The 14,055-nt window shown below is 41.8% G+C and overlaps 1 protein-coding gene across 5 annotated transcripts; it reads left to right on the top strand.

Moving 5' to 3' along the window:
- The first annotated feature begins 3,057 nt into the window (after nt 1–3,057).
- Nucleotides 3,058–13,836, top strand: LOC147435972 (uncharacterized). Of its 5 annotated transcripts, XM_086488873.1 has the most exons (9): nt 3,061–3,309; nt 3,395–3,459; nt 3,635–3,785; nt 11,090–11,140; nt 11,293–11,349; nt 11,504–11,563; nt 11,642–11,700; nt 11,788–11,862; nt 11,986–12,376. In XM_086488873.1, the coding sequence occupies exons 1-9, from the start codon at nt 3,226–3,228 to the stop codon at nt 12,008–12,010; spliced, it is 627 nt and encodes a 208-aa protein (XP_086344999.1). In that variant the 5' UTR covers nt 3,061–3,225; the 3' UTR covers nt 12,011–12,376. The 5 variants fall into 5 exon arrangements, with proteins under 5 accessions (XP_086345000.1, XP_086344999.1, XP_086345002.1 ...); XM_086488876.1 differs by lacking the exon at nt 11,642–11,700 and having other exon boundaries at nt 3,062–3,309; XM_086488875.1 differs by lacking the exon at nt 11,642–11,700 and having other exon boundaries at nt 3,062–3,309; nt 11,788–12,376.
- Nucleotides 13,837–14,055: the final 219 nt, after the last annotated feature.

The raw sequence follows: 14,055 nt of genomic DNA, 5'->3' as shown, positions 1-14,055 counted from the left end.
ATGCTCACTATGTTCATGCTATTTTCCGCTACACACAAGTTACTAGGCCGTTAAATGTTACATTTACCCTTTTGTAGGCACCATCAAAATACAAATTGTGAGCCTCTTGTAGAATGTCAGTTTTAGGTGAGGGTGGAGCCTTACTAGGTTGCACTTTCTCTGACCTTTCATAGCACCATTATGTTAGCACATCAGCCAAGCATGCTCCTGTAGACCTTTCAATTTGTAGTGTGTAGTCGAATTCTTGCAATTGTACCACCCACTTTGCTATCCTTAGAGATAGCTCCATGTGCTACAAAGTGTATGGAAAAACACCCTCTATGATAAGCACAAAAAATATTTTAGCTAACAAATACACCCAAAACTTTTCTACAACAAATTTTAAGGCCACTACTAATTGCTCTATGGAGGTGAAACTGCTCTCGGCAAGCAGTCATAACCCTACTTGCAAAGTACATCGGTCTCATCAAGAGTGTCTTTGGATCTTTTTTCATAAAGACCGCTCCCATTGCTTCACAGCCAAGGCTAGGGTTGACAAAGAAAAAACCTCCTCCCGGTAGAGCTGCAAGATAGTAGGTAGAGATCCCAAAACTACCTTAACCTCTCCCACTGCTTTTATCTTAGGCTAGAATTTCTTTCTTGGTGAGTTGTTGTAGTGGATAGATTTTCTGGGAGACAAGGTGAATAAAGTGGCTCAAATAGCTTTAACATTTGTATAAAGGACACTAATTGCTTTAGGTTTTAAGGTGAAGGTAGAGCAAGAAATTCCTTCACTTTCTTCGGGTCAACTTCTATCCATTTCTCAAACACTACATGTCCCAAAAGTGTCGCCTTAAATTCTTTAATATGGCACTTATCATTGTTGAGCTATAGATGTAGAAATCATCAATGGAAACTTTGATGGACTTACCAAAATATGGCTCGAAAACCAAATTCATGAACCATTCGAAGGTCGCTAGGGCATTAGTTAGGCCAAATGGCATAACCATATATGCAAAACACCCCCATGGTGAGATGAAAGTTGTCAAACGTTGATCTTCATCTACAATCCGTATTTGGAATACCTTGAGTACTCATCAAATACAATATACCTTTCATGACCCGCAACCTCATTCAAGATCTCATTATGGAATGGAAGGGGAAAAGACTCCCTCTTTGTGGAAGCATTTAGTGGCTTATAATCCACACATACCCTCCACTTACCATTTTTCTTAGGGGGTCACCACTACAAAGGACATCCATTATGAATCCTCTACTAGATAAACGAACCCATGTTTTAACAACCTATTTACCTAGGTCAGCAATGCATCCTGCTGAACTAATCCAAGCCTTCTCAACTTCTACACAATTGGTTCATTACCTTCTCTATAATGACTCCTTTGATATGCTCGTATCAGTAATAAAGAGGCTAGCATGTTCCCCTAGGAACTCCATGTAAGACTCCTTCTCTCTTTAGGAAAATCGTGAACTAACATGGACTCTAACCCTATCTCATTTGCTTCACCTTGGATGTCTTGGCTTCTCCAAATCTGGATATCACAACAACCCATCACCTCTAGGGAGGCTTCCTCATCCTTGAACGTTTGCTCATCGAACAAGGAGTAATTTGTACTCCACTCATCCAGAGAGGCCTCCATCTCTAGATTTGGTTGTCTACCTAACTGCGTATCATACACAATAGTTCCCTTCAGATTTTCTCTTCAGTTATAACTCCAATGCTTTAGTTTCCAAAGCTTGCCTAGCCTTCATTGCCATAAGCCAAGGCCTCCTCAAAATCAGCGGATAGTCCTCCACCTTCGTGGAAATCACATAAGCATCTAATTACACACTCACCCCAAATGCTGCCACCTTTACTCTGTTCACTTTGCCACACGAACATTGCTGGCCATCTTTGCCTACAAGGAAGTGTGCTCATTTACTTCAAGCCCTAGTCTATCTATAAGCTTCTCGGTCATCACACAAATTTTTTCAACTCCATCCACATAAACATTCAAAATCCGTTGGCTCTTGATTTGCACATCAATAATTGGCACTATGTCTTAATGCCTTGGGCATTGATAGCCCCAACAGACTTAGCCTTAGCCCTCCTAGTGCTCACCATCTTTGACCAGGCTCGCCTCATCTTGGGTGAGAGATAAAGGAGTTGTTGCCATGTAAACTTTGGCCCTTGATTACTAGCATCTACAACCAAGTCATAGGGTAAAGAACCCACACCTAGTGGGAAACCCTCTGTACGAATTTCTTTCCTTCACATCCTTAGGAGCCTATGATGAACCTTCTTTAGGGACCTTGTCCTACTCTAAGGGATCCATTTCATCAGATCTTTGTCTCCTAACCCTCTTGATTGGCATTGCATCGACCTCATCTATCTTTCCCTTTTTCTTTTCCATGATCCAAGCTAACGGCTGGCACCGTTCGTTTTTCACCTTCGAGAGAAAGTGGAGGAACTTCTATTGGTGGTATTGGTGGGTGCCGAGGGCCTTAGGATTTGTATAGATGCTACCATGGGTGCAACATTCCCACCTTGTGGCCTAACACATGGAGGAGTCACTTGTTATTGACTTTGGTACTCTTTTACCAAAATGAAGGCAAGGTAAGTGCTCGAGGATTGCTCCCAATCTTCTCTTATTTCCTCCGTTGTGAAGTTTTCCGAAGATGGTTTTGTCATTGAAGCTGACCATGGCATTCTTACACTATACATGAAGATACCAATGTCAAAGAGCTCTACATTGCCATATAATTGTACATATCCTTGATCAATGGAAAGGCTCTGTGTTTGTGTTTGAACCCTTTTTTGGGTAAATATGTGATTAATATTAAGAAAAGAAACTTTTCACATCATCATCACGAGGCGGAGCTTGTACAATGGAGTACTTTGGGCTAGCCTTAGGAGTGGGCTATCTTAGATAGAAAGTTTATTACAAAAATTATTACAAAACCAATTTGGTCCTCCCTGAGAATCGCAAACATTTTAGCATAAGCGTGTACACTTTTTGAATGTGCTTATGGTAGATATCAAGGTCAGCTTCTACAAGCTCGTGTTCCCAATCATACACCACATGTCCCAATAACTTCAAACTTGAACATTGTATCAAATACACATGCCACTGTGTTTATTAGACTGTGTAAACAGGCCTTTGATTTGCGCTTGTTTTTGGCCAAAAGGCATGCCTCGCTATAAAGCTTGGAAACGAGAAGGCAGATAATGAAGGCACGATAGCGAAGATGGTGCTACTGAGAAGAGCAGAGCGAGGATGGCTTCACACTCTCACCATTTGCTTCTACATTTTCCTCAATCTTCTCATCCTTGTATGCTCTTCTTTCTTGTTTCCGCGCGCTGACAACGTCATGATAAGCGGATATCATTGGTCATCATCCTTCTCGAGCATTGCAGGTGGCTGGAATTTTGTTGATGAGCATGGTGCTCGTACTTCAGAGGCATCCGAAGGCGCCAGGCTTGTATGGAGAGAGAGAGAGAGAGAGAGAGAGAGAGAGAGAGAGAGAGAGAGAGAGAGTTGAGATTTGTCAGCTGTTTGTCCGCTTGTACATCGTGTTTGTGGTTGTGTTTGTGGTTGTGAATGCGTGTATCTCATCAAATATTCGTAAATGTATTTATCTATGATCTTTTACACAGGGCCATCCTTTTTCTTGGGTTGGAGACCATATTTGCAGGAGTAGCAGGCATGTTTGAGCAAAGGAGGCGGTCTTTCTGCATCACTTATGAATGTTTATGCGCAATTTCAGCATTTGGTTCTGCTGTCCTATTCCTCTTCATATTCTCACAGGTACGCTCTTTTCTCAAAGTGATGAACAGGCTGATTTCATAGACGTTGGCCTCCTTGAGACCTCTGTTTGATATTTTGTACCCAAATTGTCTATTTTTGGGCCTTATATTGCATTTGCAATCACTTACAATTGAGAGAGAGAGAGAGAGCGAGCGAGAGAGAGAGAGATTGGTCCTGGCAGTGCCTAGAGGTTGTTTGGTCACTAGTTTGGGACCTTCAACCTCCTCATCTTCCATTTATTGGTCATAGGAAAGATTAGGGAGCCAAGTAGCCTCTTATGATCCATCTTTACAAGGAAGGGCGGTGCTTCCTTGGCAACAGCAGTTTGGGAGCAGAGCCTTGTACTCTCGTATTGCGCACTTGTGCATTTGTGGGGGGCTACTCAAAAGCACTCTACACCTTGAGCTACTATGATTTTGGAGTTGGTTCACACCGACCTTTGTGGATCTATGCAGACTTCCTCCATAGGCAGAGTTCTATGCTTTATGTTGGTGGTGGATGATCATAGAGACTTTACTTGGGAATACTTCTCAAGACAAGGACGAGGCTTTTGATCTTTTTGAGAATTGGCGTACACTCATGGAGAAGGAGAGCAACAAGTTGAAGACAAGGGTGGAGAGTTTACCTCCAATGCTTTCAGAGTTTGTGCGGATCGTTGCATCAAGCAAAAGCTTACAGATGCTAATCGCCCTCAAAGAATGGTGTTGTGGAGTGGAAGAATAGGATTGTGGTGGAGATGGCGCGGACAATGTTTGAGCCTAGAGACCTACCGAAGACTTTATGGGTGGAGGCAGTTGCAATAGTGTTCATACTCCACCGGTCTCCTACAACTTCGCTTGCGGAAAGGATTCTGTTTGAGGCTTACGTCGGTAGAAAGCCTAATATCTCTCATTTTCGAATCTTTTGCAGCCATGTCTATGTCCATGTACGGTAGTAGCAATAGGGAAGTTTGATCTCAAGTCCAACTGGATGATTTTTGTTGGCTACAATAGTCTTTCTCAAGGATATGGATTTTATGATTCAAAGAGGAAGGACATTGTGTTGAGCCGACATGTGGTCTTTGATGGGGGACTTCCGCTCCCAAGTCTTTTCACATTATCCGTAGATTTGCCTCTTTTTGGAGATCTAGATGGTAGTTTGTCTCCTTTGGTTGATGAACTGCCTTCGCTAATTCTTGACCCTCAGGCTTCTGAGAGTGATGCACACTCATGATGATGCAGATGATGAGGAAAAGATACCAATAGCTCTTGCTTTGGGGGCTAGCCAATCGAGTTACCATCTTTACGCGTATTCCTCTTTTCCGGTTCGGATTTCCTCTCGACTATGGATATCCCCTTTCTGATGCACCCGTCACCCACCTTGTGAGGCATCAGGAATACCCATCACCTAGTCCTTTCCTACCGAACTTACGGTACAATCCCCTCCACGATGCTCTATGTCACCCATCCTATGACGCATCAGAGAGGTCCGTTCCCGGATGGTCGGATACTTCTTCCCGATGCTCCCTATCACCCATCCAATGTGACGCATCAGAAGTACCCGTTCTTGGTGGCCTTACAGATATTCCCGTTCACAGTGCTCCCGTCATTACTTTGAATGACGCACTAGGAATACTCTGTACTGGGATGTCTCCAGTGAGAAAAACCCTCTCACTTAAAATTCCAATAATTCATTTAGAATTAGTTTCTTGGTGTTCCAAGCGAGAAAACCCTCTCACTTATAAATCCAATAATTCATTTAGAATTATTTTTCTGTCAGATAAAGCCAATTTAGCAACATCCCTCTCACTTATAAACAATTGTCCTCAACTGTAGAGGTCCAACTGAACTCTTGGGGAGAAACCGGAAAATTTCAAATCTTGCTCAATGGTAAGTTGAGCCAGTCCTTTCTCAAAAGAGAACTTAGAAATTAAATAAACAAAAATTCAATAATTCAATACTTACCTTACCAGTTCATGTTCTTCCTCTAGTACCTCAAGGATATCCTTCACCATTCATTGAACTTACGAGCCATTTAAGAACTCGTCATTTGCGTCTTTACGAGAATCTGTTAACTCAATTCCACCTTCTCAATCCCGAGAAGAATCATCCTCCTAAAAATAAATTTAGGTCTATGTCCTTGCGCATAACCTTGCGCTATTAGTCATGAGGATATTAAACCTCTTATGTCCTCCCACATAGGGAATGCCCAAATCATAAGAGTATTAATCTTGATGTCTTCCTTCACAAACAAAGTGTGTGATCACCTTAAAGAAGGTTCTTGTTTCGGGCCGTCGCTGAACGTAGGCGGACGGTTCCAATCCGAAGATTCCTTGTGCACGGCGCACTGCCTTCCAATCTTTTCCTCCTTGCAAGCATCAATGACGCCTTGCAAAATCTCAGGCAGATAGGATTCTAGCCATAGCATTTTCTGAACGTACGATCAAACCCGGTTCACGATAGAGCGAACCCTCTTTGATTCTTACCATTTTGAAACGGTTGGCGAACTATATTCTTACGAACATAATAGTTCGAATTTATTCCAGCAGCAACGTGTAAATGCTACTTGACTTGCTCATGGAGAAACATATACTGCAACCAAAAGTTGCTTTTGTAATGGTAAAAGCACATAGCGTACTCAATGATCAAAGATCATCAGAAAACCTCTTCTCTGTAGAGAAACTCAAATTCCTTCTACCGAACACATCTCAAATAGAGATTCCCGTGTCTGAATATCCTTGCGCGCAAAAAGGCGCTCAAGAGAGTATAACAAACTCTCGTCCAGTTCCTGGCATAGCTTTGCATCTTCGTGTGTTATCCATGTACTCAAAAGTGTACATAATTCTTAAGCTGTGTTAGAGTTTCGGTGAACCTGGGAAATTTCCTTCCCTTCGTAAGATCCTTAGAGCAAAGACGCTCAACTTGACGATCCCTTGGCTCGATCTTAGAGCAAAACCCCCTCATCAAATAATTCTTGGATTCCTCAAGCACAGGCCGTAGTTGTCGCTTGTTCCTTCCCTCGTAAAGAGAGTGTTCATTCACTTGTGCAAAAAGCACTACCATATTTTCCCTTACCGGGTAGGGGTTGTGGGCTTAAAAGAGTACCCAAGCTTCATGAAAGCTTTTCTTTGCTTGAAAGCTCAGAATGGTTCCTTCATAATTTCCTACCCACAATAGTAGGTAATTTGTTGGAGAACTACCGGATACCAGATCAATCATGGACCTTCCGGATGGTTAAGCAAAGTAGTTCATCGTATAAAACAATGTTCTGACTCAACCTTACTCTCATAAACACTCGAGAGTGATTGTCCTGGATAGACACGTGCATATCTCGTGCATAAAAGCAATATGCAGTTGATGAGTTCCTCAAAGATTTAACTTTGATGAAAGAACTACCCTCTCACTTAAAGTGTGAAGGTCAAAAACTCAGGAGTTAAATTGAATTCCCTTACTCCAAACTTTCTCCGGATAGCAATGTATCCTTCGAGGAGAGGTAACAAAAATTCGTTGTTTCTGTGTTCAATGGTTCTTGTCCCACTGCGGGGATTGTATTCTATGTACACTAAGGTGTACACTTTTAGCTTTTATTGCTGACTCTACCATCTGCTGCAAAGTATCTTGCAGATGGGTTTACAAAATTCGGACAAAAGTCCTTCGTTAAATTTGTTCATCTTTCCTTACTCAGAGAGGATCAAGAATGGAGCTACCTTGGCAAGAGTGAACCACTACTTGCTTTGTCTCGCTCGTATTCCTATTGGGCAAACCGATCCCAATCTTCTTTGATGCCTTCCTCAAAGCGTAGAGGAAAAACAATTTGTTGAAAAATTCAGCCTTGAATTGAATCCAAGTCTTGTTGTAAGTTCGTTGCAGAGCTTTGGTATACCACCAAGTACTTGCAATCCCCTTGAGGTGTTTAATCACATGCCTCATCTTCGACGCTTTTTTGAGAAATTGCCGTTTGCAAAGGCAACTTCAAACTGTCGAATGAAAGCGATAGCTTTTGGGACATCTTTCTATCCGTCAAAAGTATCAAGCTTGACCAGAGTGTTATGAGGTCTAGAGACCTTCTTCATATCCTTCCCGAAATGACGGGATTTCTTTGGCTATGGTTTTGGATTGATGTTCATGGATATTTTCTAGATTCTGAGAGATCTTGAGCATTCTGCTCCTTGGATTCTCTAGGTTCTTGAGCATCATGCTCTTGTTGCCTTCTCAGAGAATCCCAAGCCTTGTGTCGACTTCTTGCAGAGAGAGAAGAAATTCCAACTCTGCGAGCTTTTCCTTGCAGGACTTTGGGTTCCGCCTGCTTGCTTCTCTCTTGGCTTGTCATGGCTTCTTCCCGTATCTTCCCAGAGTCGTCCTCCTTTACAGAGAAAGAGAGGAGACCATGCTTTGATACCACTGTCACAAACGGGAGCGCATAACAATATAAAATATACTCGGATAAATAGAATTTATCACTTAATATTGAAGCCAGAGGATATAGAGAGAAATAGATAGAGAGAGAGATAGAGAGTGAGAAGATCGACACAGTACTCGGGACCAGAAGATGGGCTGGTCCCCCCCCCTTAAAGAGAATTCTTTATTAGGGAGAATCTTTTTCCAAGCACAAGAACCGGAGAAAACCTCGCAAAGCTCTGATACCACTCTCACAAACGGGAGCGCATAACAATATAAAATAAATAGAATTTATCACTTAATATTGAAGCCAGAGGATATAGAGAGAAATAGATAGAGAGAGAGATAGAGAGTGAGCAGATCGACACAGTACTGGGGACAGAAGATGGGCTGGTCCCCCCCCTTAAAGAGAATTCTTTATTAGAGAGAATCTTTTTACAAGCACAAGAACCGGAGAAAACCCCTCCGTTCTAAATATCTGACTTGATGGTCGTTCCTTCCCGCAAGGGAAATCCGAGAGACGAGCTCTCAATCCTTTTTCCGTCTGTACTCGGAGTTGAGACTCCGCAGACAATTTCAGAATTCCGTTTCCGGAATTCCCAAGTGTAGGCCGAAGCCTTCTCGCTTCTCCTTCGCGATGAAGTACCTGCAAACACACGCAAACACACGACAACAATTCGTATGGCGAATCCACAATAGGTACCTGTCGCTCTTGCGCGAGAAAAGCGACTTCTGTGCTTCGTAGTCTCGCGATCTCTCGCGTCTTCTGGCGGCAGAGTCTTCTCTTGTTGGCGTTGGTAACTTCCTTTCAGTGAGGGCATGTGGTGCTTTTATAGCTCCTTGGCCACGGCATGAATAGCTGCTCGCGTAGAGATCGCGGCCGTTTTTTTTTTTTTTTGGTTAAATTATATATATATTTTTATAAATTTTTATTTTTCGTTTTTTTTTTTTCTGTTCTACCCGAAATAGGGAGAGACAATTCGCTGGTTGGTTTTGTTGCTTTGTTTTCTAAGTGGCTGCCCACTTATTAAGTGGACGGCCGGCATATTTTAAAATTGTTCTGAACCTGCCCAAAAACTCAATAAAACCTTATAAGTTTAAAACAATGCTTTTCACAACACTTCCCAGGCGTCCCTGGACGCAACCTCATGCACGAATGCAATGCAAACATAGATTCCTCGCGGGAAAGCATCTGCTCTTCTCGGAAAACTCGTTAAAATATTCCGCTTTTTAAGAAAAGCTTCTCAGAACCCATCTTTATTCTTGTGCTTGCGTCTTTACGCGTATTCCTCTTTTCCAGTTCGGATTTCCTCTCGACTATGGATATCCCCTTTCCGATGCACCCGTCACCCACCTTGTGACGCATCAGGAATACCCATCACCTAGTCCTTTCCTACCGAACTTACGGTACAATCCCCTTCACGATGCTCTATGTCACCCATCCTATGACGCATCAGAGATGCCCGTTCCCGGATGGTCGGATACTTCTTCCCGATGCTCCCTGTCACCCATCCGATGTGACGCATCAGAAGTACCCGTTCTTGGTGGCCTTACAGATATTCCCGTTCACAGTGCTCCCGTCATTACTTTGAATGACGCACTAGGAATACTCTGTACTGGGATGTCTCCAGTGAGAAAAACCCTCACTTAAAATTCCAATAATTCATTTAGAATTAGTTTCTTGGTGTTCCAAGCAAGAAAACCCTAATACTTATAAATCCAATAATTCATTTAGAATTATTTTTCTGTCAGATAAAGCCAATTTAGCAACAGAAGCAGATCAGCCTCAAGTTGGTTGCAGATGCTCCCCCATTTTCAGCCATAAAAACGCAGCCAAAACAGTCATTTTCAGCCACCGAAACAGTCCCGAAATTCAGCGATTAGAAGATCACAGATTTCAGCCATCAAGTAGTCGTCGTCACCACCGTCGTCGTCATCAGCATAGTCCAAGTTGCGTCAGTCCATTGCATTCGTATTGTACACATTTGTGCAATCAAAGTACACCACTCTCGTCGGGACCACTCTCGCCGACGAGAGTGGGGCCTCGGAGGAGTGTTTTACAACCTCTCGGGTGTCGTATCTCTTCTCTCTCCTTCTCTCAGTCTCATTCACTTGCACTCACAATATCCACTCACTTTGTTCGTGATCATAGCACTCTCCATACGACGGAAGGCTCTCTCCTTCCCTAAGAACTAAAAAGAACCTTGAGCAATAAAGATCACTAATCTTGAGAAAATACAACATTCATTCCGCTGTACCTAACAATCAGCCTTAGAGTGCTTCATTTTGAGCAGTTACGGTAGCTACATCATCCATTCGAGTAGAGTTGAGTCTTGCATTGAGGTATTGCAGTCATGTACATTCCATTCACACGATCCACAACAAATACCAAATCGTTAACGATGTTGGGGGCCCTTGAGTGGGTTGGTTGGGACCCCATCGGTGCATCCTTCTCTCTCTCTCTCTCTCTCTCTCTCTCTCTCTCTCTCGTCTCTTTGAGTCTCTCTAAAGTATTTGAAAGGAACCATCGATAACGCAAAGCTAGATTCATTAACACAAGGAAGAAACCAAGGATTGTGGAAGTGTGAATTTTTTATTCTACCTATTCGCTCAATTCTGATGTATCTGACATTTTGGGTATGGATGTTGAATAATGGGACTTGGGAGTCTAGTATTTGGTGGGTACTATGCATGATGGACTTTGTGGTTATGGGACTTGGGAGTCTATTATTTGGTGAGTACTATGCATGATGGACTTTGTGGTTATGTGGTACTGTGGATGACTATTTAGAGTTTATAAGTTACGGGTTTCTCTAAGGCTGAATTGGGGTTTGGCTTGCTTTATCGAAGTCTAAAAGCAGAATGGTGTAATGTTTGCAAAGTGTTCTTTGGATTCTGTGTGAATCTTAACTTTTATTGGCTTTTAAGGAGTCGAAGATCGTGGATCAATTTGAATCATCTCAATTTGATCGTGTGAAGGTATGAGTTGTTTTAGAAGAACATTCAACATTGGGTCATAGTTACATCTATTTATCTATGAGCTTATGCTAAGTCAATCTGACATGTTTGCATAGTTTTATGTAGGTAATAAAAGATAATCCAATCTTACATGTGTTTGTACTTTTATGTAGTTAACCACCTTATTCTGGAGTGCTGGATGGGCCTTTCTATTTCTATTTGTTATTGAAGTGAGTGAATCAATCATCTCTTACCCTTCATTTAGTTTTTTTGTAGTAGTTAATTGATAAGATTTTTTACTAGGGCAAGAATTTTGTTAATTACAAGTTCTTGTTTTGGATTATAAATGGATTCCAGTCATTGATATAAGGGTCGCTTTTGTAGGCAGTGGCGATGTTTCTTGCCTTCTTACTTCATTGCTACTCTCCTTTGAATAGTTACGAGGTACAAAATGTTTGATGTGTTAAATACTGCCTTTGAAGAGGAATTGAAGGTCATACTGGTAGCGTGTTTTTGTCATAGACACTAGATGAAACAAGACAACGAAGAGCCTTTGGTTTCTTTGGCTTGCGTAATGACATGTAAATTCTTCTTCCAGAAGTTGAATTTTTAGGAGCGTAATCCTAACTTGAAGAAATTCTTATCGGCTCCTATTTTTGGCTTTGAAGAGGAATTGCAAAGGAGAGAGCAAATGTAAAACAAGCAAAGTCCCTTGCATCAAAAATGAACAAGAAATATGGGAAGTAAGAAATCAGCCTCATTGATTTAGTTGAAATTGATGTGCATTCTTTTTTAGCTGGTTGCCACGAGAGGTGGTACGGAGGAAGAGAGATGAATTGATGAATACATTGTTAACAACTTAACAGGTGGACCCATGAAGCTTTTGGTTAAGAGCCTTTAAACAAGTAAGATACTGTTGCCAACATTCAAATACTTCTTTTCTGGGGCCTTGGTAACGAATCATCAAGACTGGGCTTTTGTTTCCACATTCATGTAAAATGTTAGATATTGAAATATAAGCTGATAGAACTAGAACGAAAGGAAGAAGCTGGAGAAACTTGAAAACACAAGGTTGAAAGATGATAGCCACATGGGACTGGAATATCAAGGCAGCATAGGAAAACTTCACACAGACTGTTGTTTGGTTTCTAAGTAGCTATTAATTTAGAGAGAGAGAGACTCTCTTAGTATTTGAAGAGAACAGGTAATTCTTTTACTCTTGACTATATACCAATAAAGAAATGGGAATTGTCTCTTTATTTTCAGGTTTGTTTAAGGTAGCAATGAGCAGGTTAATTTCTTTTTAGTTTTTCGTAAGTATCGAGAGTAATTTATTGCTTGTTGTCAGTTGATAAACATCTGAGAACTTTAAGTAGTGATTTATAGTACATTTTTCTTACGTACGGGCCTCATCTTGTTTGTCTTATGTTTTGTGAAAGTTTTTGAGATCAACCATATCCAAGAGTTGGTTATTTTGTATGTCATAGACAAGGGAAGGAATTCTTCTCTCTATATCAAACTTCATTAGCTTGCTTACTTTTTCACTACACCTTTTCATACAACACACATGGAGCTATGAGTCAGCTGGTTCTCTTTTCTTATGAAGGATCACCCTCTCCTTCTATATGGGCTTCTCCTTCTACTGGCAAGCCCTCCTGGCCCTTTGGGCGAGCTTTTCTTTTCCTTTTACAGGGAGCCTTTCTAGCTGCTTATGCCGGTGTACTCAAAACTGCTTCATACAAGCCTCTCGAATTCATTGCCTCTTCAGCTACTTGTGCATGGCTGGCCAACTGACTCAAAGCCAGCCTCTTGTTGTCCAAAACAGCCCCCCCCTCCAATTTTATTTTCCCCTCCTGTCCTCTCCCCTGTCATGATGATGCCTTCTGTCCTACACTTGATGTGACAAGTGCAGAGCATACACTTTTACTCCTTGATAAATGGCCACCTCTTTTTGCAAGCAGCATGGGCATTGGGATCCCATGTGTTTCACTTTTGCTCGAGTTTTCAACCCTTCACGTAATGGCTAACCTTGATTGTTCTTCATGAGCTGCTAGATCCTTCCTCTTTCCCAGCCATCTCCCTTCAATGGTATTTCGTCCTTGCTTCATAATGACATTGTTTAGTAGAATTGCCATTCAACTTTTGCAGATAATGTTTAGAACCTTATTTAAATAAACTGTTTCACTTGCTATTCGACAATTCATACAATTTTATTAAATCAAGTTGTGCAAAAAACATATTTTCATTGGAAGAATTGGACAGATCGTGTCACAAAGTGATGATGTGGCAATATGCCTGCAAATAAAGCAAGGAAGTAATCCCACTAAAGAGCCGCACAAAAGTGATGGCGTGGCACACTGTACGGATATCTTGGAATTGTGTTGTGATTCACGGAATGCTGATCCGGCAGTTCACACACAAGAATAGGGTGCTATTTAGCGTAAGCATTTGTATCTTACGGTTTTCAAGGCGTGGGGCCTTTAGATATGTGCCTCGAGGAGCTCTGTGGCAGATCTGGCTCACACAGATTGCAAAGCGACTCTCTCTGGCAGTTGTGCCTTTGTCAAGAGCAATAAACAAAATACCGAAAGGGGCACCAAGGTTTGGGCAGTGCAACTGGGAGTGGAACTCCATCACTTCTTGTCTACTGTGTAGACTCTCTCTCTCTCTCTCTCTCTCTCTCTCTGTGTGTGTGTGTGTGTGTGTGTGTGTGTGTGTGTGTGTTCAGTTGTGTTTAAAGTGCAAGAGTCCATACTAGTTTTGCTCTTTTCAATTGGCACGCAGTGCTCGTCTGTACAATGGTATTAGAGCTTCAGTCGTTTGTTGTGTTGATAGGCAACCCGATCCTACAAGAACGGCAAAGATGGTGTTTCTTGATTCCAATGAGTATTTGTAGTTGCTCAATGATTTTCATGACATACTCTCGAAGGATTTTC

The sequence above is a fragment of the Adiantum capillus-veneris genome, chromosome 18 (genome assembly GCF_014529385.1).
Source record: "Adiantum capillus-veneris isolate H3 chromosome 18, ASM1452938v2, whole genome shotgun sequence".
NCBI classification, from domain to species: domain Eukaryota; kingdom Viridiplantae; phylum Streptophyta; class Polypodiopsida; order Polypodiales; family Pteridaceae; genus Adiantum; species Adiantum capillus-veneris.
This window is presented reverse-complemented; position numbering and strand designations above follow the sequence as displayed.